This window comes from Pelecanus crispus, chromosome 1, assembly GCF_030463565.1.
Source record: "Pelecanus crispus isolate bPelCri1 chromosome 1, bPelCri1.pri, whole genome shotgun sequence".
NCBI classification, from domain to species: domain Eukaryota; kingdom Metazoa; phylum Chordata; class Aves; order Pelecaniformes; family Pelecanidae; genus Pelecanus; species Pelecanus crispus.
In genome coordinates this window covers 87,152,268-87,175,367 of record NC_134643.1, presented here as the reverse complement: position 1 = coordinate 87,175,367, position 23,100 = coordinate 87,152,268, and the positions used below count along the sequence as shown (strand labels likewise).

The 23,100-nt window shown below is 39.5% G+C and overlaps 1 protein-coding gene across 1 annotated transcript in view; it reads right to left on the bottom strand.

Annotated features, from left to right (window-relative positions):
* CRACR2A (calcium release activated channel regulator 2A) overlaps window positions 1-23,100 on the bottom strand; it is a 57,287-nt gene that overhangs the window by 12,917 nt on the left and 21,270 nt on the right. The window contains exons 5-11 of the mRNA XM_075726322.1: window positions 18,256-18,346; window positions 15,346-15,441; window positions 9,875-10,062; window positions 7,791-7,862; window positions 5,474-5,519; window positions 4,573-4,664; window positions 2,837-3,164 (exon numbers count right to left, since the gene is read on the bottom strand). Of these exons, the coding sequence (XP_075582437.1) occupies window positions 2,837-3,164; window positions 4,573-4,664; window positions 5,474-5,519; window positions 7,791-7,862; window positions 9,875-10,062; window positions 15,346-15,441; window positions 18,256-18,346 (913 nt within the window). The remainder of the gene's footprint in view (window positions 1-2,836; window positions 3,165-4,572; window positions 4,665-5,473; window positions 5,520-7,790; window positions 7,863-9,874; window positions 10,063-15,345; window positions 15,442-18,255; window positions 18,347-23,100) is intronic.

Sequence of the window (23,100 nt, the reverse complement as noted above, 5' to 3'; positions counted from 1 at the left end):
TTGTTAATTTCTAAAAGGAGAAAAAATTTACACAGGTTCTACTCACCTATAAGATGCAGTAGGTCATAAAGAATTAGCAGCTAAATGACTATGAATGTATGGTGAATAGAAAGGCTTAATGCCAGCAGCTACGAGCCTGAGTTTAGTATAGTAACCAATGAGATCAGGGAATGCAGTAATACAAAGCCATGTAGACTACAGGAACACAAATGGCAATGAATTGAAAAATACAGGTTATCCCAGATCCTTCATCATTCTAGTGCAAAACAGAGAATGACAAGACTTCATATCTTGAGTGAGCTACATATGTAACAACTGCATGGAATCATTCTGCCTCCTTTGCACAAGTATTTCTAGATCATACTCTCCTTTATACTGCAGATCCTTTTGAGTAGCAAGACATGAGGGGAGAGAAGGACTGGCTGCAGAAGATGTTGATATATGGCCCCGAGACTCACACCTCATAACTCACAGCAAGCAGGGAGTTATCTTTTTCTGAAGTTTTCTTCAGCTCCAGTTGGGGATTATATGCAGAGCTGCCCTGAAAACACTTACTAATTGAATACCACTCCTCCTAGCCCAGGCATGCTGTCAAGAGAGGGAATCAGTGTGTGAGCACTATATGAACAAGATCACTTCTTATGTCTAAATCTCATGGTCAAAAAGGTGGTGGTCCCAAGAACCATCATTTAGGAAATGCAAAGCTGTATGAGAAATTCATCAGACTACAGCTGGTGTACAGAAGGAGATGAAGCACTACTCACACAAAGTGGCAATGGTCAGACACTTAACACAGCCTAGAGACTGCCCTAAGCAATGGAATGCCATCAATTGAATAGTCATTGGCAGGCCAATGCCTGCCTGTCCTGAGAGGACCATACAGGACCATGCACATATTTCAGTGCCACATGGACAGACAGTTTATCAGAAAGGAGTATTCTGCTGTGTTTTTTTTAAACTAAATTTAAAAACACAAGCAAAAAACCAACCCAAACTAAGGGCTGGGCTAAGGCACTGACATTTCACAGAAAAAAAAAAAAAATTAATTCCCAGTTCTAAGTGACCTTTGGAAATTAACTTCTTGTTTACCCTCATGATGTTTCTTTAGAAAGTGAAACAAAATGTTTTCAACAACCAGGCAGGAGACATTTTATGATTTCTTCTCTCCCATCCCTGCTTGCTCTCAATTGTTTTTGGGAAAAAAAATTATAAGACACAAGATCTGAGGGAATGCCCAGTTCCTAGCCAGCTGAGAGGATGTACTTTCAAGGGGCATGAGTTCCAAAAGTGAACAGGCAGGACAGGTTTGTCCTAGCTGGACCTGATGACCTACCTGGCTTTTGCTGTCCTGAAGTCCAATGATGCCATATTTCAAAAATGTGATACAAAATAAGTCATAAAGCGAGCAACATGTATGTATTGTATTAATTTCAAAGGATGAAGCTCTGTCCTGTGCCCTAGACCTTTTATTAAAATGTACCATTTAGAAGTTATTACGTAACCATGGCATATTTCTATAATTTTTAAGATATGCTTACTTCTAAAAAAACTATATAATTATGAACAAGCATACCTATTTTTCCTATACTTTAATCTTTTTAATATGTGCTTCAAGAATCTAAAAATGAGTAATACTTAACAAAGATACTAAAATTAGAAAACAAGCACAGCTAGCTCTGAAGCAGTAGCAGTGCAAGAAGGACTTTAGACTCCAAAGAAATATACTTTCCAGCATATTGTTTTAAGGATTATTACTGCATGGTGAATTCATTGTTAACATGCACTACAAGCTGGAGTGAAAAATAAAAATCTGCATTTCAATTTGCTAATTAAAAGTCTTCTCAAAAAATAAAAAGTAAAGATATTTGCTCTCATTATTTCTCAGATAGTGTAACAGCTACCAAAGCTCACTCAAAAATATCAGAATATGAGAAATGCCATATTCAGCAACCTCCCCCCCAACTTTTCAAAAGAGTTGCTTCCCTTTTTAGACAACTGCTACATTTCAGAGGATCTTCTTGTGTCATCTATTACAAGGTTTAACTTCACTTTTCCTAAACAGTCCTTCAGACATAAGTCTATGCACACATTGTCTGCAGTTACCACTCCTTTATGTTGAGTTTTACTTCTTTGCACTTTCAACATTTATCTGCAGTGTATTTCCATCTCCCTCTTCATGCAATGGCTTAATTTGTCATGCTTTAACTTAAAAACAGAAAAATAAATAATTTCAGATTCTACAAATAACGCATTACCCTTCAACACCATTTCATGTTTTCCAAGGTCCTCTAGCAGAACAGAACAGAATAGAATAGAAATGAATAGTTCCAGTTAGAAGGGACCTACAGTGATCATCTAGTCCAACTGCCTGACCACTTCATGGCTGACCAAAAGTTAAAGTTAATAAAAAAGTTAAATATTATTAAGGACATTGTCCAAATGCCTCTTAAAACACTGTCAGGCATGTATGTGTCTGACCACCCTCTCGGTAAAGAAATGTTTCCTAATGTCAAGTCTGAACCTCTCCGATGCAGCTTTGAACCATTCCTACATGTCCTGGCACTAGATACCAGGGAGAAGAGATCAGCACCTCCCTCTCCACCTCCCCTCCTCAGGAAGCTGTAGAGAGCAATGAGGTCACCCCTCAGCCTCCTTTTTGTCCAAACTAGACAAACCCAGAGTCCTCAGCCGCTCCTCATCGGACGTACTTTCCAACCCATACGCAAGATTTTGTTGCCCTCCTCTGGATGCATTCAAGTACCTTAACATCATTCTTAAATTGTGGGGACCAGAACTGCACACAATACTCAAGCTGAGATCCCCTTTGCCCCCTTACATTTGACAGTGTTTCCTTCCCTACAGGCTGCTCTCTAGAAGATGATGGTGACTGTTCCATTGATTGTTCTGTGTTTTTCTTATCCATTTCCATCTCAGAAGAAGTATTCTCATCTTCTCCAGTCCATCTGTTCAGCTGCTTATCAACCAGCCTGTCAAGAAGCTGGGGTAGGTGATCTTCCTCAATTGATATTATTCTTTGGAGATGTGATGCTTTAGATGTTCCTCCAGTGGCTCCAGCATCAGGGTCTACAGAGAGAATTCCATTCAGTCCAGCAGAATTCCTTCTCTTTGAGTTATTGAAAACATCATCTTCTTCAAATGAATGGCTAGATGGAGAAAAAAATAAGTACATCACAAAAATATATTGGACCAGGATTCCTATTGTTTTATTGTAGTGTGACTGAATTTAATCTCCCATGTTTTTTACTACTCACAGTCAGGCATAGTAGATTCAGTCCAATGTCTACTGAAAAGTTAGCTCTTCATACAATGTGTGTATATACACAGTGTGCTTGATAATTATAAGCATCATGGGGAAAGCTAATAACTTACGGGGAAGACCTGAACCAGAATACAAACCACAGGATTAGCCTCATTTCTAACCTCATGGAACAGCTAAAGTAAATTTCTCTGCTGTGATTTCCTACTTCCCTCCCCCCTCTATTCTGGAAGAATAAAACAACACGCTAACCCAGACCTTTTCTATGTGTAATCTAATTCTCTCTTTAGCAGGTAGGAGGGAGATGGGTTTGTTTAATATGCATGAAAAAAAGGCTAAGTGGGGATTCAACAGAAGGGGGAGTGTAGATAAAATAGATCCAGAGTCTTCTCAGATGTGTGCAATGACCACAGATGCAAGTTGCAATAAGAGAAATGCTGACTTGATACAGGGAAGAAAATTTCTTCATAAGACTGGTGTAGCAAGGGAACAGGTGCTGAAAGAGGCTGTGGGACCTCCACCCAGATGTTCAAAGACTCAACTGAACAAAGCCCTGAGCAACCTTATCTAGTTTTGGAGTTATCCCTGTTTGAGCAGGTGATTGGACTAGAGACATCAGAGGACCTTCCCACCTAAATTCTTCTATGATTTTTGTTCCATAATTGCTTTTGCCAATTACGCGCCCCTTCTCAGTTCTGAACTTACTAAACTGTGTCTCTGAAAGCTCTCCCTCCTTACACTTCATGATCCTGTGCCTACAGGGACATTGTCTTAGCTGCTATTTCAAAGTGAAATACTAGTCTTCTTTCCAGCTCCTCTTGTCTCAAAGGAAACATGCTAGTGTTTCACTGAAATCACCATCTTGTTCCTGTTGATTTCAAGTTTACAACCACGCAGTTGAGAATTAAATTCTCCATGTTCTACTAGTTCAACATCCCATAATTTACAACAGAACTGTTGTCCTCTACAATGAGAGGGGAGGAGGTATACTCTTTCAGGGAGTTACGAAGGTCATTGTACCACATCAACAGAGGGTAATGGGCAAGGTTTTCTGCCTCCCAGCGTATAGTCATCTACAGTGGGGAAGTCTCTTGCCTTCGCAGACAGTACCAGTTTTATGTGAAAATTTGCCTCTTTATTTCCAAATTTGTTAAAGAGCACAGTAATCTTACAGTGACAGACACTTTAGAAATACATGCTTTGAAAAGTCCAAAGGTATCAGAACAAAAACATTCCACATCTTTCTATAAGCCTCATCATACTCAAACAGGGAACACAAAAAAAAAAGTTCTTACCTGTTAGGCAGCATCTTGCCCTCCATGTATTTCCCAATGACAGACCCTGATCTTTGCTTCCAGCTGGCTTTTGGAACACTTGTTTTGCATTTCTGCAGAAATACAGAATACTTCTTACTAATTTACTCTTGTTGTTCATTATGGTTAACTGCCTTCATTCCTAACGCTTAAATAACGCAATGAATATGAAAGAAAAAATTGTAGAAAAAATCCTAGACGTATAAATGCTTCAAAATCCTGATTGATAAACAATCAGAACACGGAAACTCCAGACCCTGCAAGGATTCATCTTTGTAAACTAAGTGGACCACAATAAAACAGCATGTCATGAAAAGAAGTCAATAGATATATGGTGATTTACACTAGCAGCTTCTTGTAGGAATAAGAATACAAACAAGTGTTAAGTGGCCCTAGTCTCAAGCCAGGGTACTTCTGGAACTTCTTAGGGGCCCATTCTCTGCTGCTAGATAAAAAGTTAATGTGATCTGCTCTTACCCAGTACTGACAGGTGTTCAGGTACTGATTCAGGTACTCAGGTATTGTACTGTTGTATAAACACTTCAAGATATTAGCCACTCTTGACTGAAAAGATTCACACAATTTAATTGTTCAATTTTTAGGTTATTTCATCCTTTCATGATTGCATCCTTAGCTTCTTATAAAATACATTCATCTCCCTCAAGATAGATCCAACTTTATAATTCTAAAAATGTAGCTCGTAAAATAGTTCAGCAAATTTTAAAATCTTCTTCCCAAGTGAGAAAAAAGACTATAAATTAAGAATGGGGCAAGATTTAAGTAGCACAAGAGTCTGTCTCCTGCATAGCCTTTGTATCCCCTTCTTCTGAGGCTGTTCTGACATGTTTGCTCAACATTGGGTTTGAAAACAATAGTTGTTTACCTGTAAAAATATGTCACGTTCATCTTTGAGATGTTTGTTCCTCTCCCTGCAAAGAGAACACAAATAAAAGAAACACTGAAGCCAAGTATTTAGAACTGCTGATTTTTCTACTCAACACTAACAGACAGACTGGACAGTTGGCAGTATAAGAGGCAAGACAAATGCACTTTAATTTGGCATATCTCCACCCTTGATCATGCTTTATTTATATTCTCACCACAGCCAGTTCCCTGCCTGGGCCACTGAATCTCCAGTAGGGCTATGCTGATTAAAGACAGCTGGCATCTGGCCCTCATTTTGTAGTTTATCAAAACAAATGCCTTAATACATAGAAATCACTTCTGGTCAATATGCCTTCACTTACTCTAAATTAGAATGTTTAAAGCTTTTCACAGTAAAGATGACCTCTTAATGTGGAGAGGGTGTAATGAACACCATCTCTATTCAAACTGGTGATAGCTGTGAAGACCACTTATGTCCCTCTGACGACTACAGTTGTGGCTGCCATGGAAAAGTCTCCCTAGGAAAACATCCATCTTCCATTCATTTTGCAGAAGAGATTAAAATGTCAAGAAATGAAGACTCCAGGCAATCAGCCATCTCTGATCAGATCTGACAACACACCTCCTTAGTCCATCATTCATTGTCTCCATCTATTGCTGGCCTGGCCACAAAAGAGACTGAGCAGCCGTTACAGCCTTGGTGAACAGAAACAATCTCTGCTGCCAGATGTTTCTCTCTATGGCCCAGGCAGCAGGCAAGATCACAACACATGGAGTGGCCTATGGGAAGCATACTGCAAAGTAAGACCCTTTCCTCAAGCATGGGAGCTTTTTAGGTAACTTTAAAATGAGGCCTCCTGAAGGAAATGCAGTGAATACAGGCCTACAGGCAAGTACAATCTATAGCCCATGCAAACTTGCCATTGAGCAAACAAAAACTAACATTGCTGCACATTAAAAAGAAGGTTACAATTGTCTGAACACCAACCCAAACTTTGAAGTCTATCAATACAGAAATGTTACAGAGAAAATTTGCTAAATATATTTTGATATAATTTTACAAATAAACATTTTGGGGAAAGAATCTTCCTTTTGGCTGTACTCCCATCACTTTAGAAAGAACAGAGCCTTTTACTAAGCTTCAAGTCTCCTGTGGCCAGGCTTCTACCACATAACCAGCTTAGAACAGGTCACCTTTGTTTTGTTTTACATTTGACTTTTGGAATGGAGATTGGCCTACAATACTGAATTGCCAGAACAAAGCAAATCTTTCATGTGTACTGCCCTCTAGTGTGTGCAAGAACGGGTCTTGGAAAACACTTACTGTCTTTTGTAACCATTTTTGTTCCCTTCTGTGTCATTATCCCGTGGCAGGTTGACCTTGGCTGGCTGCCAGACACACACCCAGATGCTCTCTCACTCCCCCTCCTCAACAGGACAGTGGAAGAAAGTAAGATGGAAAAGCTTGTGTGTCAAGATAAAGACAGGAAGATTGCTTGCCAACTACCATCACAGACAAAACAGACTCAGTTGTAGGATGATAAGAAACAAAGACAAAACTAAAATCACCTTCTCCCCACCCCCTCTTCTTCCCAGGCTCAACATCACTCCTACACTCTCGACTCTTCTATCTCCTTCCCAACCCCAAGCGGTGCCGGGAGAGGGGAATGGGAGGGGTTGTGGTCAGTCCATAACAGCTCCTCTCTGCTGCTCCTTCCTCCTCACACTTTTCCCTTGCTCCAGTGTGGGTTCCCTCCCACAGGTTACAGCCCTCCTTCACAAACTGCTCCAGCATGGATCCTTTCCATGGGGCACAGTCCTTTAGGTACAGACTGCTCCAGTGTGGGTCCCCCGTGGGCCACAGTTCCTGCCAGAAAACCTGCTCCTGCATGGGCTCTGTGCAGGCTGCAGGGGAATCTCTGCTCCAGCGCCTGGAGCATGTCCTCCCCCTCCTTCTTCACTGACCTTGGTGCCCATAGGGCTGTTTCTCACACTTTTTTTTTCTTACTTCCCTCTCTCAACTGCTGCACAATGTTTTCTACCCTTTCTTACACAGGCTTTCCCAGATGCGCCGGCACCTTGGCTGAAGGGCTCAGCTGTGCCCTGTGGTGGGTCCGCTGGAGCTAGCTGGAACCGGCTGTGTCTGGTATGGGGCAGCCCTGGCCTCTCCTCTCTGGCACAGAGGCCACCCCTGTGGCGCCCTGCTGCCAACATCCGGACACCTACACCCAGTACATGTCCCAGCGTAATTTCATCCTTTAAATGTACCTCTTTTGAATGATGCAAGAAGTCCTTGAATGTAAGGTCTGCATTACCTTAAAAAATCCAGCTGCTTCAGAAGTCCTGACTTCTCTCTCTGTAAGGTTTCTGTCACTCGGTACACCTCCCTGTAATGAAAGTAAATAAATAAAATTGTTCTAATCATGGTAACGACACTGCTAAAATGCTCCCCCCTAGGAGTGTCCACATTTGAGACTTCAGCTTCTCCCAACCTGTAGACTTTATTCTGCATGAATGGTTATTAAATTTAAAAAAGTTAATTCAGTATAAGGCTCACAGTACCACAGCAATTTGAGTTAGCAGAGGAAGGAGTAGAGGTTCCTTTTAAAAAAATTATAGCTTTATCATTTCTTCACCCAGAGAGCTTAATATATGCCGATACTGGCACTTGCATCATTCAGAGAAGACATACTGCTGAAATCCTTCTCACTCATGGCCACTAAAGACCATGTAACATTTTATCCAAAATTTGAGTTTATCTTGCTGCTGGAACCATATGTCAGACTCACACATCTACATGCCCTGCAATTTATTTTCAGTTCCTGACTTTAACAGTTATGCAGCCTTAAACATTAGATACAGTGTCTCAGATTTTTACACTAGATTTACACCATTTACTTTGACTTAATGCAACTTGGTGTCTGGCCTTAAATGTTTTTTGCCTTTCTGTGAAGCCTCAAGTTCTTCCTGTGCACAGTCTGAACATTACACCTGCTTCAACAGCTCAGGTCTTACCAGACTGATACAGACGTTTAAAGCAACACTGCAGGTGCAGTTGAGTAGGGCTGAGCTCTAATTCCATAAAATACTATTGAATCCAAAGTGCTTTGTAAATGCAGTAGTATTATTCGGCAGTCTGACCACTGGGCAGATTTCCTCTGTAGCTTTAAAACCAGATCATTCCACAGTCTTTGCTCTGGATCTGAAGAGAGAGGTCTCAAAGAGGAAACAAACCACCTTGAGGAGGAATATTTCTACTGTCTACTTCCAAAACACACATCAAACATGCAAACCTAAAATTAGTGTTCTAAATGCAGTGGCTGCTCTTTAACAATCATTTATCAACCAAGTTCGTTATTTATACCCTCAAGAAAAATTAAATTAGTAATAACTAAGTAGAGTTTGGCACAAAGCTTAACAGAAAAAGAATACGACATTTGACCGAATATTCTGCTCTATCCTGAAATATACCAAATAGGCACAGCTCTGAGTTACGTAGTTCATTGCTGAAATGTATAGAGTCTGGCAAGATATGCACACAGTCTGGCATCCATGTGCTCTCCATTGGCAAGAGGGTTTTACAGATCCCTGAGCATTTTTTTAAAACTATCTTCCATTAAATGGACTTCAGTGAACACTTATGCCAATTACAGCTTGGGGGTAATGTAACTTTTGCTTTGTGCAGAAGGCTGGAGCAAGACAAGTAGATTATCTGTCACTTAAAGGCCATTTCTATCCCTCAAAATATGAATTGGAAGTATTTCTTCTTGAAAAATATTTTTTAATTCAGAATCAGAATCTGAAATCCAAAACATGTGAACTGGAAACCCCAAAATGATGGTTCTGGATTGCGATAAGGCCTTGTGTAAATTGTGATTTAGCTGCATAAGCTACGTTTTATCTTGCTGGCCAGGCACCTTGGTCAGAAATGATGTCCTAGACTTACTTTGGATGAAGACAAGAAGCACATCCTAGCCCTCTCATAGCCAGAGTACATTCTGAGAAGCAAGTTTCAGACAGACTTAGCTTTGAGGAGGATGGAGCATCATGTGCCACAACTGTAATTTCTGTAAGGAATCCCACTGGTATTTCTAAACTAACACATACTTTTTAACCAATTAAACTGATTTTTAATTCCAAAACCCTCGACAAATGGGGGTTGGGGAGTGGGAGAACACTGACATTTTGAAGAAGTAGCTAAAGATTCTGTAGAAGCTACATGTAGATGCTACAGAAAACATGCTGAATTACTTGGGGAAAAATGACTAGAATTGCATTTGGCTCTGTTGGTGGTTTCTGCTTATGACACAAACTTAAATCACAGCACTGAATACCCTGAGAAGGAGGCTCACTGGCACACTAAGCAAATGCACTAGAACCACTGCAGCTGGAGACTTACATTTCCTTCTCCTCATGTAGTCTTGAGGCCTCCTCCTGAAGCACCTGTAACTGTTGTTGAGCCAGGCTTAGTTCGTGAGACGTTCTCTCCAGGTCTCTCAGCAGCTCCTGGTTAGTCAGCTTCAGCTTTGTGTTCTCTACTTTGGTTTCTTCTTTGCCACTGAGAAGTTCTGTACATTGCTGCTCTAACTGGGATGGAAGAAAAGAGAACAGAAAGTATCATAACTAACTGAGGCATCTTGGTTTTGAGGCTTTCAATTCAAGTCTTAGAGGTTAGTTGAATAGGGAAGCTATTTCTATCAAAGCCAACATATGAACAAAACACATATGGTGCTCTTCCACTGCTCTGTGTATGGACATAATTATGTTACACAAAAACAAAGCCATTCCACTCTATGAATTTGATTGAATTTCATCCAGTTCAAAAATGCACCAGGACAAACAACAAAAAAGGTGTTTACAGAGCAGATTAGCAGTACTTAGTTGATATTCACAACTGCTATATTAGACAATTTCCCACAATGACAAGACCTACACAGAGTGATTCAGAGTTCTGCCTAAAAACTATTAGATTTAAATCTGGTAGCTGATAAACCTTCCCATCCCTGGTAATATTAACAAGCAGTAACCTTTCTGCCATCTCAGCTAAATCTGCCAAGAAGTGTGAATTAAAGCTTTTTTATTCACATCTCCAAAGTATATACAAAGGAAAGATACACTTTCCCTGTGAAACAGATTAACAGCACATGACAGTATTTTCTGGTATGTAAAGAAGTTCCACCTGCTTCTTCCCGGCTAACTGAGCAAACTACGATGACAGAGCAAAAGTTAAGTAGACTAAAATTAGTTCACTTCATATTAGGGAAGGCACTGCTGACCTGAAGATATAAAAGCCTTTTTTTTTAAAAAAAATATTTTTCAGTATGCATTTTAAGGGATGTAAAATGTACTAGGAGGATTACAATGATACCAGTTCAATCCTCCAGATCCAAGACACAATGGAGGATTTTGTTAGAACTCTCATTTTGCACATCCCATCAAGCAGAGCTCACCCAAAACAAAATCTGTCCTTACCCAGCTCTGCCAATCTGTTCACGCTCCACAACACTGCAGTTGTTCTATTCTCGGTTTTGAATACAACCTTAAGGCCCAGGCTCAAAACAAAAGCAGAAAATACTTTCTAGCTGAGATTGTGAAAGGTCAGGAACAAGAATAGAGTAGGAGCACTTATCTCAGCAGCAGCACCAGCTTAACTTATTTGCTGAACTGTAGCCTCAGCAGGCTCACAGTTCATATGGAACACTGACTAGCTGGGCATCAAATTACTGCTGAGCAATGTTGGTTTACATTGATAGATCACTTCAGTTCCTAAGTATTGCTTCCATTCCTTGACAGAATGGAGTTATCTATTCTAAGTAAAAAGCCAGATGTTTCAGGTACTAGAAGACAAGACTTTCTTATCCAGAGGAGTGGTTTTGGGAGAAGCAAAAAGTGATCACACAAAGATGAACTTTCAAAAAGCGTAAGAGCAACAAGTTGCAGGCAGAAATCCCACTTACAGAATACTATGGCCATCTGAAAACTTACACAGAGACTGGCCTGGAAATGTAACTGCAATGGTAGCCATCATCAGCTCCCAGAGTCATAGGTACTGACGTTAGAAATAATTGCTATAAATCCTAGTGGTTACTGCTGTGAGAAAAACAATTATGTTGAAACTATGCTCAAAAGCAGATGCTTTAAACCCCAGGACACAACAAGAGGAGAAAGGTTTATTTCGCAGCAATACAGAGCTCCTTCCTTTCACTGTATCTGTACAATCCTTTAAGTGATGTCAAACACTACTTTTAAAGCATTCATCTGAACAACTCCCAATAGAGTGGAATAACTCATTAGGTGTATGTTCAGCTGGTATAGAATGGTATAGACCCTATAGGCTCTAGCTGCTTATTGGAGCTGCAAAATTGGCTCCCATGGTCATCAAGTAGATGAAAATGGATTGGGAAAGACTCATGGCCCACAGCCATGTTTAAAAAAATCTAGGAAGCAGAGAGAATTAACCAATTACCACAGGTCAAGCAGAGACACAGTAGCTGATGGTGTATATTTTCTTTTTTTGACAAAAATGGGAGGAAAAACTCACAAGTTTAAAATAAAGAACTGGGATTGTCCAATACAAGCAAACTGTTGCTGAGGACAGCTATTGCTGTACCTCAAAGACACATACATTAAGCACTGTCCATGCATTCTCTTGTTACTAGCTCAGCATCCTTTCTGTATTTTTCCTCTTTTTTCGTTCCTATTTATTTCAGGTGCACATGAAAGATGAAACATTTATACAGTGTTATAAGGCTGGGCATTATTTTGTTCTTTTTACCTTTCTTAACAATCCTATCACTTGATTTGCATTTTTGAGTGCTACTGATCCATGTTCTCATGGATCTCTCACTCAGAATACCAAGATCATGCTCTTCAGTGGCTGTCATTAGCACAGTACCCATAATTTTATGTGAGAAGCCCAGTAACTCTCCTGCATTTTATGTGGTCCACACCTACTTTCTTCCCCTAACACAAGATTCTGTGCCCTAGATGTTATGCCGGACATCCTCTGTCCCCAGTGCCTCCTTCTGAGACATGCCACCACACATCCCTTGAGGAACATTATTGAGAATACCTTATGCTTTATCTGAGCTATGTAGAGCAAGATGACAATTCAAGATCATGGTAGCCAGCAAAAAGGCCTAGCCAAAAGAATCTTGGCCAGTCAACATGGAATCAGATCAGTATTTCAGTCACACCAGGCAGAAGACCCTCATAAGGGACACTCCCTCTGGCTATCAGCAGAAACAACACTGAACTCATCTTGCCTGGAAGTTCCCTTTCACATTTTTGCTAATAATTTTCAACACAGGAATAATTACCTTGTATTTAAAAAAAAAAAAAAGAAAAAGACTTATTAACGAAGTTTGGAAAAAAGCATTTGTATTACTCCCAAGAGGTTCTCTCATATAAGCAAGCATGGAAGTTGTAATTAAACCAAACTACCATTAAATCTGTTCTTGCAGATGGTAATTATCAAAGCATATTTCCATGCAAGAGGAGGAGGCAAAAGTGACAGAGTGCTCTGGATAAGGCAAACATTAGACAGTGGAAGCTAACCTAGCACACATTGATATCTAGGTGAATGAAGAGTGGGGTTATAGTATTATATATAGTATTACAAAAACAGATCTGAGGAAAGATGAGAGTCACTCTCAGAGATGATCATTATGAATTAGATAAATATATGTACAAAACACTGCCTCTAACTACTGAGCTAAGCATTCAAATAAACAGGCTAGGCTGCTATACCAGAAAAAAAGAATCAAATATTCCATATAAGATTTACAGTGGGTACCAATCAGCTGGTTGAATGACAAAAGTTTCAAATGCTATCAATCATTTGAATAAAATTATCTCACTCATCACATCATTAGAAGTAGTGAATTCCATTTGTCCAGCACAGCTTCCTTTCCATAAAAATAAAATGGGACAGTTTAATTTTGATGGTACAATGAAGACCCTGTCCTTCAAAAACACCCTTGTTAATACTCATGCAAATTTGTAAGGGAGAGGAGAAATGATAAATAGAAATTACAAATAAAATAGAAAACATGGTAATACTATTAATAATAAATAATGCAATGAATAGGAGAATAATTAAAATTGAATTTATTAATAATAAAATAATACTAATAAAAATAACACAAAACGTTTCTTTATGTTTGAGTCACCATCCCTGGAGGTATTTAAAAGATGTGTAGATGTGGTGCTTTGGGACATGGTTTAGTGGTGGACTTGGCAGTGCTAGGTTAATGGTTGGGCTTGATGATCTTAAAGGTCTTTTCCAGCCTAAATGATTCTATGATTCTATGTTCTCCAAGACAGGCAATAGTACACAATAGGCAATGCAGACAATAATCATAAGATAAAACTTCCTGATATGGCTGCCTATATTGCTTGATTAAACCAGCCTTAAAATTGAGTGTAAGCCTTTGAATAGCTTCTGTGGTTTTTCTACCACATTTAGAACACATATATTTTAGAGAACCACAGGAAAAGGGTTTTACAGAACTACTCATTGATAACTTTTAAACATAGCTTTAAAGAAAATAAAAAAGGAGAATACTAAAATATAATCATTACAAAATTATGATAGTTTCTTATATTTTTGCAGCTAGCTTCAGACTAAAAATGCCTGATTTGTGTGCCCCCACAGATATCTTCAAAGTATAGATTATTTCACTATAGTGATGCAATGTGGTAAACAGCCTGCATAAAACCACATCTATTCTGCTTCACAGTAGTACTGAATAAAGGTAATTAACATCAGGCAGTTGATTTCAATTATGTAATGGCCTTTTAGTTCAGTCCTATATCCTCATCAGCTAAACTTGCATAATTATAGTAAGCTAGAGGTTTGTCTCCCTTCTTACTCAAGTACAATCCTACAATTCCTATCAGCTTCAGCAGCACCTGAATTCATTCCTCAGAAGAGGATCTAAAAAGTACACACAACTAGGAAACTGCCCTCAAACTTCTTTTTCACCTTCCTTCCTTTCTCCTCTTAATTCTCTCCCACTTCCCAAGACTGGCACTCCCAAGCACTGCTGCCAGGAAAAGAAATTTTGCATGTATTTTATATTCATATTCTACAGAGGGAGTTGGTTTCACAGCATTCCATTTCAGACCCTTAAATTCCAGTGCTACCCCCCTTCCCTATCACTAGTCTTTCATGCACTGACCTTGGAGACACTTTACAGCAGGTTCACACATGCAGAAATACTCTACTTCCCCAAGCAGGCCATGCATTTTAAGAAGTAAAACACATCAGGCTTTAATATGGGAACTTGACAAGCTGTTATGATGCAAGAGAACCATGCACTGCTATAAAACTGTTATCACAGAGAGATGTATCAGGAGCAGGTTGTTCAGGAGGGAGGATTTCAAGTTCATAGTGCTGAATTGTCCAAAACAAGTAAATGAGTAGTTGGTACAAGCTTTGAGCAAAGGTGTACACTATAAGATCCAAATCATTGTTCTCTGCTCTTGAGCTGTCCAGGCATTAAGCCAGTTCCTAGCACATTGAAGGCAGTGGAATTCTGCTACATTTTCATAAAATTAACCTAGTACCTGGGGAGAATACCTGGAGCATTTTTTTTTCATTTTATCATATAAAAGGAAAACTGCTTTAGAAATAGAGGGTAACATTTTTCCTAAGCACATGTGTAGAAGCCTAGTAGTCATAACTCCACTTTTAAATGCATGCAGGTATCTATGCTCATGACACAAAAGCAACAGAGGGTCACAGAGGGTTTGGCAGAACCACGTTACACCAAGTTGCATTGCTTGGACCTAAAATAGTACCTAAAGAAATCATATAAACAAATAAAAATTATCTATTTTTTAACTCTGAAGAATATCAGTTAATACCCTTTTCTGTTTTTGCACCAATTGTTCCAGTTCTTGTTCTTTTGACAGGAGCTTGCACTCCAGCTCTTTACTGTAGGACTGAAACCTTTCTGTGTCCTGCAAAATTCAAAGAGGAAATTTATTAACAGAACAGCACAATTTCATCAGCAGGAGGAGACATAAGGAATCAGGCATGAAAATAATAGGCAAGCTTTTTGCAGCGAACATGACGAGCTACTGATAGAACTCAATTTAGGGATAGTATCACTCACGAATCTAGACTGAGCTTCCGTAAACTGGTGTAGTCCAGCAACTTCAATGACTGCAGTTGCTACAGAATGTGCTGATTGCACATGAGTTGGTGTCAAGTCTACAAAATGGAGGTAGAAGTCTTCTATCTTAGGCATGAGCCTTAGGAGCTTAGCCAACCTAACTCAATGAAGCTAGAATGCATCCTCCCATTTCCAGCTATACATAACCCTCATCTTCTTACACACCAGCATTCATGCTCATCTGTTGCAGCAGTGAGCTGTTTCAGAGAGCTAAACAAGCAGAAAAAAGTGAATAGCTTTCTGCACATTTTGTTTCCTGAACCAGGCAACTGCTCACACAGAGAAGTGATGAGAATGCACTGATGGAAACAACCTGGACAAATTTAACTTACTATGGAGTCATAGTGTAATTCACATACAAGACATCAGGATTGACATGGGAGATACAGGCTACTGACACACAACACAGCAACTCAGGTTGAAGTAAAAGAAACAATACCTGCTACCTTTAAAATCCATGACTAACAACAATTTGTCGCAGATGTTCCACTGGTATAAGCAAGTGATCTGGGCTTCAGGCTCTGCCATTCACTTAGCAATTATGTCAATCTGTCCACTATCTAAGTATCCTGCAATCACTGGGAACTCCCCATCCTACTTGGGATTACTCCTTCAGACACTCCTCAGCTGAGACAAATGTTACTTCCCTGAGTAAAATCGGGTTCCAGCAGTTCATATCAGCTAAGAATCTGTCCTATTCCTCCACAACAGGCTTCTACTCTCTAAGGTCCCCAGGAAAATGCCTCTAAACAAAAATAAACATTCCCTCAAGACAGCAGTGGTTCCTACATGCTCTTCCCCTCCAGCAGTATGCATAATGGGGTTATCAAATGCATGTTAACTGGCTTCTTATGTGGAAGAATATATATCCAAGTGTTTTTCAGACAGACTAGCTGCCCTTTTTGTACAACCTTCAGTCAGCAGGGTATTGTAAATAGTACCATAAAGAGCTACAATTTGTACTTATTTGCATCTTACCAGTTTCTTTAAATGTATTCTCCAAGAGCTGCACTTCATTCAAGTCATAATAATTACCCTTTTATATGGCATCAATGCATCTCTCCAGGCTGTAAAGTCTCTGTGAGACTTTGCATTAGAGAAAGAATTTAACAGTCAGATCTTCCCAAATCCCAAATTCATCATGCCAAGAAACAATACTTCTTGAGTGTCTGACAACCATTAGTGTGAATGCTGGCTAAACTGTAAATAGCTTCAGTACTAAGCTTTAATGAAAAAGCTTGAAAGAAATGGCTTTACCTCAAATATACAAATAATTAGGAGATCGAACAAGCATTGCTTATTGGAAAAGTCTTTGTTGTTTTAGGATCTTCAATACAACTTCCTTTGTGGGCTATTAAGGGCATGTAAATAATTTCTTCCACAACAACTCCTGTCAGGCAAAGTTGTAAATACATTTTATCCTTCAGCTGATACACAAACTTTATATAAAGGGTTCATCTCACCCACCACTAAAAATTGCTCTCAGCTTGGAATGGAAAAAACTTGAAATTTATGAGTCAGGTTCACTACCCTGTGAGGCAAGTGAAAAGACTGACTCCTTAGACAGCTGATTAAGGTTCTTTTTGCTCTAACACACTTTATGTCAGGAAACAAAAAATACTTTGTATATTTGGATCACAAACAGATTTTTTAGACATCATATTTGATTGAGAATGGAGGCAATAACTGATGGATAACCATTAGTTTTGGCAACATTTTGTGTACCATGTGTTGTCTGAAACCATGTATTGGTTTCATTTATATGACTGTTTTCAAGACAACAAAAAGGCATGAGCCAGTGGCTCATGACTGGTTGTCCCAGGCCACCCAGAGAACCTGTGGAATCTCCATCATTTGCGTACTCAAAATTCAATTGGACAAGTCCCTGAGCAACCTGATCTAGTTTGAAAGTTAGCAGCATAGGTGCCTTCCCACCTAAATGATTCTAAGATGACTCTTTCCTGGAGCATACTGGGAGTTCTTGTTAGTTTCCTTGTTTTAGAAGAAAAACAGGAGAGAAAAATCCAAAGAACAGACTATAAAAGCAGTAGAGGAGATTTAAAGGAGACTTTGTAAGAAAAGGTAATTAATTGTCAGGTGTTTTGGAAGCACACAAAAGAACCTGACCTATGTTTATTTTGCAAATAGCTGTGGTGGTTTCAGAAATTACCATCACTTCATTTATCTGTTGTTGCTCTTCAGTGAGAACTTATCCCCTCCTCAAAAGCAGAGACTGCAGAACTTAACAAGATTAATGCTGCTCTGAACCTCAAAGAGCATTTTTCTTAATTGTGATTGGAAGTTGGGCCTATAGCAGCATCGATAATACAAGGAGGTTGTAGTTCAGTGGACTTTCAAAAGAATACCAGCTGCTATTGTATGCCAGCCACTGAGCACAGGACACCAAGGCTCCTCTTATCCACTTAGTTTGAAGCTGCAGAGCCTGGATCAGTACAAAAGCAGCAGTGAGGCAAATGATGTTTTTTCTTATTCTGTTGTGAAACATATTTTGTGGGCTTTCATTTCACACCCAGAATGAATATAAAACTACTGGAACTGGGAGCAGAATCCATGCCCACAAGAACAAAGAGACACTCACCTTCATGAGAAACTGTTCTTTCTCTTTTTGGATTTGCTGTTCCATTTCTTCATAGAGATGTTGAATTTCTTCATCATAAGCAGCAATTTTCCTAATAAGAGAGAAAAGTTTACTGAGTGGGTCTTTGTAGCATTACTTCAAGTCATGGCTCACATTATGAGCTAAGCCCCACATTTCTGCCTTAACACAGGACTCCAGAGAATGTTCTAGGGTTAAGAAAATAGGAATTTTTGTGCAGGAAAGGTCATAGATTAAATTTTAATTTTTTTTAATAGAAGGAAAGATTCAACAGCTCTAAGGCTAATAAAGCTACACATCTGATGTTTCCGTATAAAGCAGCTGTTCATTATGCAGTTTTAATGACTACTAAATTTTCAGTTTAAGGAACAAGAGCTTCCTAGTGACAATACTAAGAATACCAGAACCTAAGTTTGCCAGTTAAAAGTATTTTGAATGCAACTTCATTTTTTTACTCTGGAACTGCATTGTTCACCATTCAAAAGCATTGAATGAGGTACTTCTATCATGTCTACGATGTTTTAGCTAGAACGGACTTCTTGAAAGTCCTTCTTGAAAGCTGCCTTACTGCCTCTCTAACAGCTTTGCTGAAACAAATTTGAAAAACCCAGCTGAGGAACAGAAATAGATATGCTGTGCACAAGTGGATCTGACTGTAGGAAAAAAGAAGGACTTACAAAGCTCACTTTTACCAATAGAATATTGCAATTAGTATCACTGCAGTTTGATACATGAAGGATTACATTGAGTAGATGCTTTAGTTTGGGCAGAAGAAAATTAACTGATGAAAGGGAACAAGACAACTGCTTTGTTCTGCTTCTATTCTATCCTATTCTATTCCATTCTATTTTCATTAATCCAGAAACTGAAAAGCAAAAATCACTTTGCATCAAACTCAGGACTTACAGCAGCAATAAACAAATATCAAGCTACACCAATATGAGGAAAATGCTTGCTGTCACTTCAATTTTTATAAACTCTGATCAGGTGAGAGAAGCAGCCCAGACAAGGGCCTCTTCATGTGACTGCAATGCTTCAAATAAAGAGTGCCAGAAAATCCGTGAGCCCTTTTTGCTACCTTACTCCCCTTATAGTATAAAGTCAGGTCATCTTCTGATCTCAAATTTTATTTTCTTAAAACTAAGAAAATGCTTCATAAGAAATTAGCACTCATCAATGGAATAAAATTACACAAATTCATAAAGAATTAACAATTATTTAGAAGGGTATGGCAGAGATGCTAAGATAATATTAAAAAATACTGTATTCATGCAGTATAATGTCACTTTGATCAGGGCTATATTAACTATGTACTGAAAAACCTTGTAACTTTGCACAGGCAGAACACATTGCACAGCAGTTGGTATTTCCATGGGAATCATAAAGATTTTCTTTGCTTCTGTATGACAGGGAAAATAACTTCAGTCTGTATTATTAAGCTGCTGATTTAGCTATTTCTTTCCTCATATGTGTTTGGAAGCAAAGGATATGGCACCACCATCAAGACTACATCCAGGGGGTACCTCTGGATGTAGGAATCTTTTTAGCTGATCTGGCACGTAAGCATATGCCATTTCTGCAGGCTGAATACTCCCCAAGCAGTCCATTCACGGCTTACGATTCAGTAACGTTGATCAAATTAAACAGAAATATAAAATAATATCCTGTTTTAATCAAAAGTATAACACAGTTATAAGTAACGTAACTAACAAGCAGCAGAAAAAGTAATCCAGTACATTAGCTGGCAAATATTCCCCACATGCAGTCAGGGGAAAATAATTAAAGCCATAAAGGCATACCATTGTTATGTGAAAAATGCAAAATGTTTTGATTAAAATCTCTATTCCCTGGGATCATACCATCCAGTTTTACTCAATGCATAACTGTATCATTTCAGCAATATTTGATAATGTCATCTTTCTCTTTCCAGTAATGCTGTGGAATAAACAGAGATGGAGACAAAAGGGAGACAGTCACAGAATCATAGAATCATAGAATCGTTTAGGTTGGAAAAGACCTTTAAGATCATCCAGTCCAACCATTAAACGAACATTACCACGTCCACCACTAAACCAATTAAGGGTAGAGTAGCAATTTCATGTTTCCTGGATTGCTGGCTGGATTATTTATAATGAAAGTAAAAACTAGGAATCAAGATTGGAAAGGATCTCTAAGACCATCAGTCCAACCATCAACCCAATACCACCGTGCCCACTAAACCATGTCCCCAAGTGCCATGTCTGCCCGTTTTTTGAACACTTCCAGGGATGGTGACTCCACCACCTCTCTGGGCAGCCTGTTCCGATGCTTGACTACCCTTTCTGTGAAGAAATTTTTCCTAATATCCAATGTAAATCTCCCCTGGCACAGCTTGAGGCCATTTCCTCTTGTCCCATCACTTGTTACGTGGGAGAAGAGACCAACACCCCCCTTGCTACAACCTCCTTTCAGGTAGTTGTAGAGAGCAATAAGGTCTCCCCTCAGCCTCCTCTTCTCCAAAATAAACAACCCCAGTTCCCTCAGCCGCTCCTCATAAAACTTGTTCTCCAGACCCTTCACCAGCTTCGTTACCCTTCTCTGGACACGCTCCAGCACCTCAATGTCTTTCTTGTATTGAGGGGCCCAAAACTGGACACAGTATTCCAGGTGTGGCCTCACCAGAGCCGAGTACAGGGGGACAATCACCTCCCTGCTCCTGCTGGCCACACTATTTCTGATACAAGGCAGGATGCTGTTGGCCTTCTTGGCCACCTGGTCACACTGCTGCCTCATGTTCAGCCAGCTGTCAACCAGCACCCCCAGGTCCTTTTCGGCCAGGCAGCTTTCCAGCCACTCTTCCTCAAGCCTGTAGCGTTGCATGGGGTTGTTGTGACCCAAGTGCAGGATCCGGCACTTGGCCTTGTTGAACCTCATACAGTTGGCCTCAGCCCATTGGTCCAGCCTGTCCAGGTCCCTCTGCAGGGCCATCCTACCCTCCAGCAGATCGACACTCCCACCCAGGCTGGCGTCATCTGAAAACTTGCATCTGCAAACAGTCCTGTTGTTGAGCACATTAACCAAAATGGAATGTAATGTGAGTTCACTAAGTTCAGATGACAAGTTCAGGATCAACACACGCACAAGGGTTTAATTTCTACCCATTCATGTAGCTGCAATGTGAATTGTTTGGGTTTCATAATTGCTATTCATGCAGTTTGTGTAATGGTTCTTCTTTCCCCTTAAAAATACAGCGATATGCACACTTGTGCACTAATCTGAGATGCTGATTCTCCTCTTCCACGAAAGGTGGACTCTGACACTGTCCTATGCTAAGCACCATGAGAAGTCAGTTCATCCTTCCCTTCCTGTTTACCCTTATGTTTATCTTCTCTGTTTAGAACTCTGTTTGAAACACAGTCCACCTTTTTACTAGGTTTGTCTTTCAAATGTAAAGCACAGCAGCAGACAGAGCTAAAGGCAGCTGAAGATTTTATCTGCTATTAGAAGAAAAAGGTCTCTTTCTCATCTGTTTTAAGCTTTTCTATTAGTCTTTTTAAATGCCCCTTGATTCTACTGCTAGGGATTTGAAGAGTAACAGTTCTTCATTCAGCCTAGTCAGTGGTCTCATGGTTTTGTAAAGGTCTGTCATATCCCACTCCAGCCTTTACCTCCTCACTCAAGAGATCCTACCTTTTAAAAATAGCTTTCTCAGAATAGCTGTTCCATTCCTTTAACCACTGTGTTGCCGTTGTCTGTACCTTTCTTCATTCCACTACGTTCTTCTTGTGTTGCAGAGACCATAACTTCACTCAGTACTCAAGAAGTGTGTGCACCAAGATTCTATGTAGTGGCAAAAACATGCTTTGTCATGTTCTCAGTACTCTTCCTGATCATGCATGGCATTTTACTGGGTTTTTTTGGCTGCCATTGCACTCTGAACTGTTGATTTCAGGAAGTGCTCTGCAATGACCCCAAGGGTTTCCTCCGGAGTTTTAACTGCCCATTCCAAGCTCAGCATCACGTAAGCATGCTTAAATTATTTTATCTTCCTTACATTTATCTACAATGAAGTTCATCTACAGCTTTTTTGCCCACTGCATACATCATCTTATTATTTAAAAAACACCACTGCTAAATTTAAGAAGCTATCTAATTTTAAATTAGCACTTAAATACAAATATCAGCAAATCAAGAACGAACTTACCCTGGCAAACAAAAATTGTAACCATCATGTAGATGCCAAAAGCAAAATGGATGAATTTTGGAGGTACCAGTCCACACTTTCAGTGCACAGCTTAGCTATTGCTGATTCCAGCACCAGACCAGATATATGTGCAGTATTTGGTTTGATACATTTTACTGTAGTAAAAGTCTCTCACTTTGTTTAAATGAAAAGAAATAAAGAAGCAAATGAGTATTTTTAAAAGGAGAGGGTTTAAACCTAATATTTTAATTTTGCTTTAAAATCTACAACTATAGGCAACAGATCATCACCAATTCCTTTGTGATGATAAACACCAGTGAGGAGAACACCACCAGTTCTGGGATGAAAACATGGCCATTTGCTTTGTTTTCCTTAAAGCGTATTCAGTTCTATGTAAAAACTCATCGGCAGTATTTTGGCTGTTGCTCTACTGAACCAGAATTACAGATCATGTAAAAGGAGAAACATGCCCATGGTTATATTGGCACAGAATGTCTGATGCACTGAGAGACCTCTTCTGTGACTGTTTCAGGAATATATTTGGTATTTTGTTAGGAATCTTTGTTGAAACTATTTAACTAAGAGATCACAGTGTTAGGTTTTAAGTTTCTTCTCCAACAATCGTTTTAACTGCTTAAAATAAA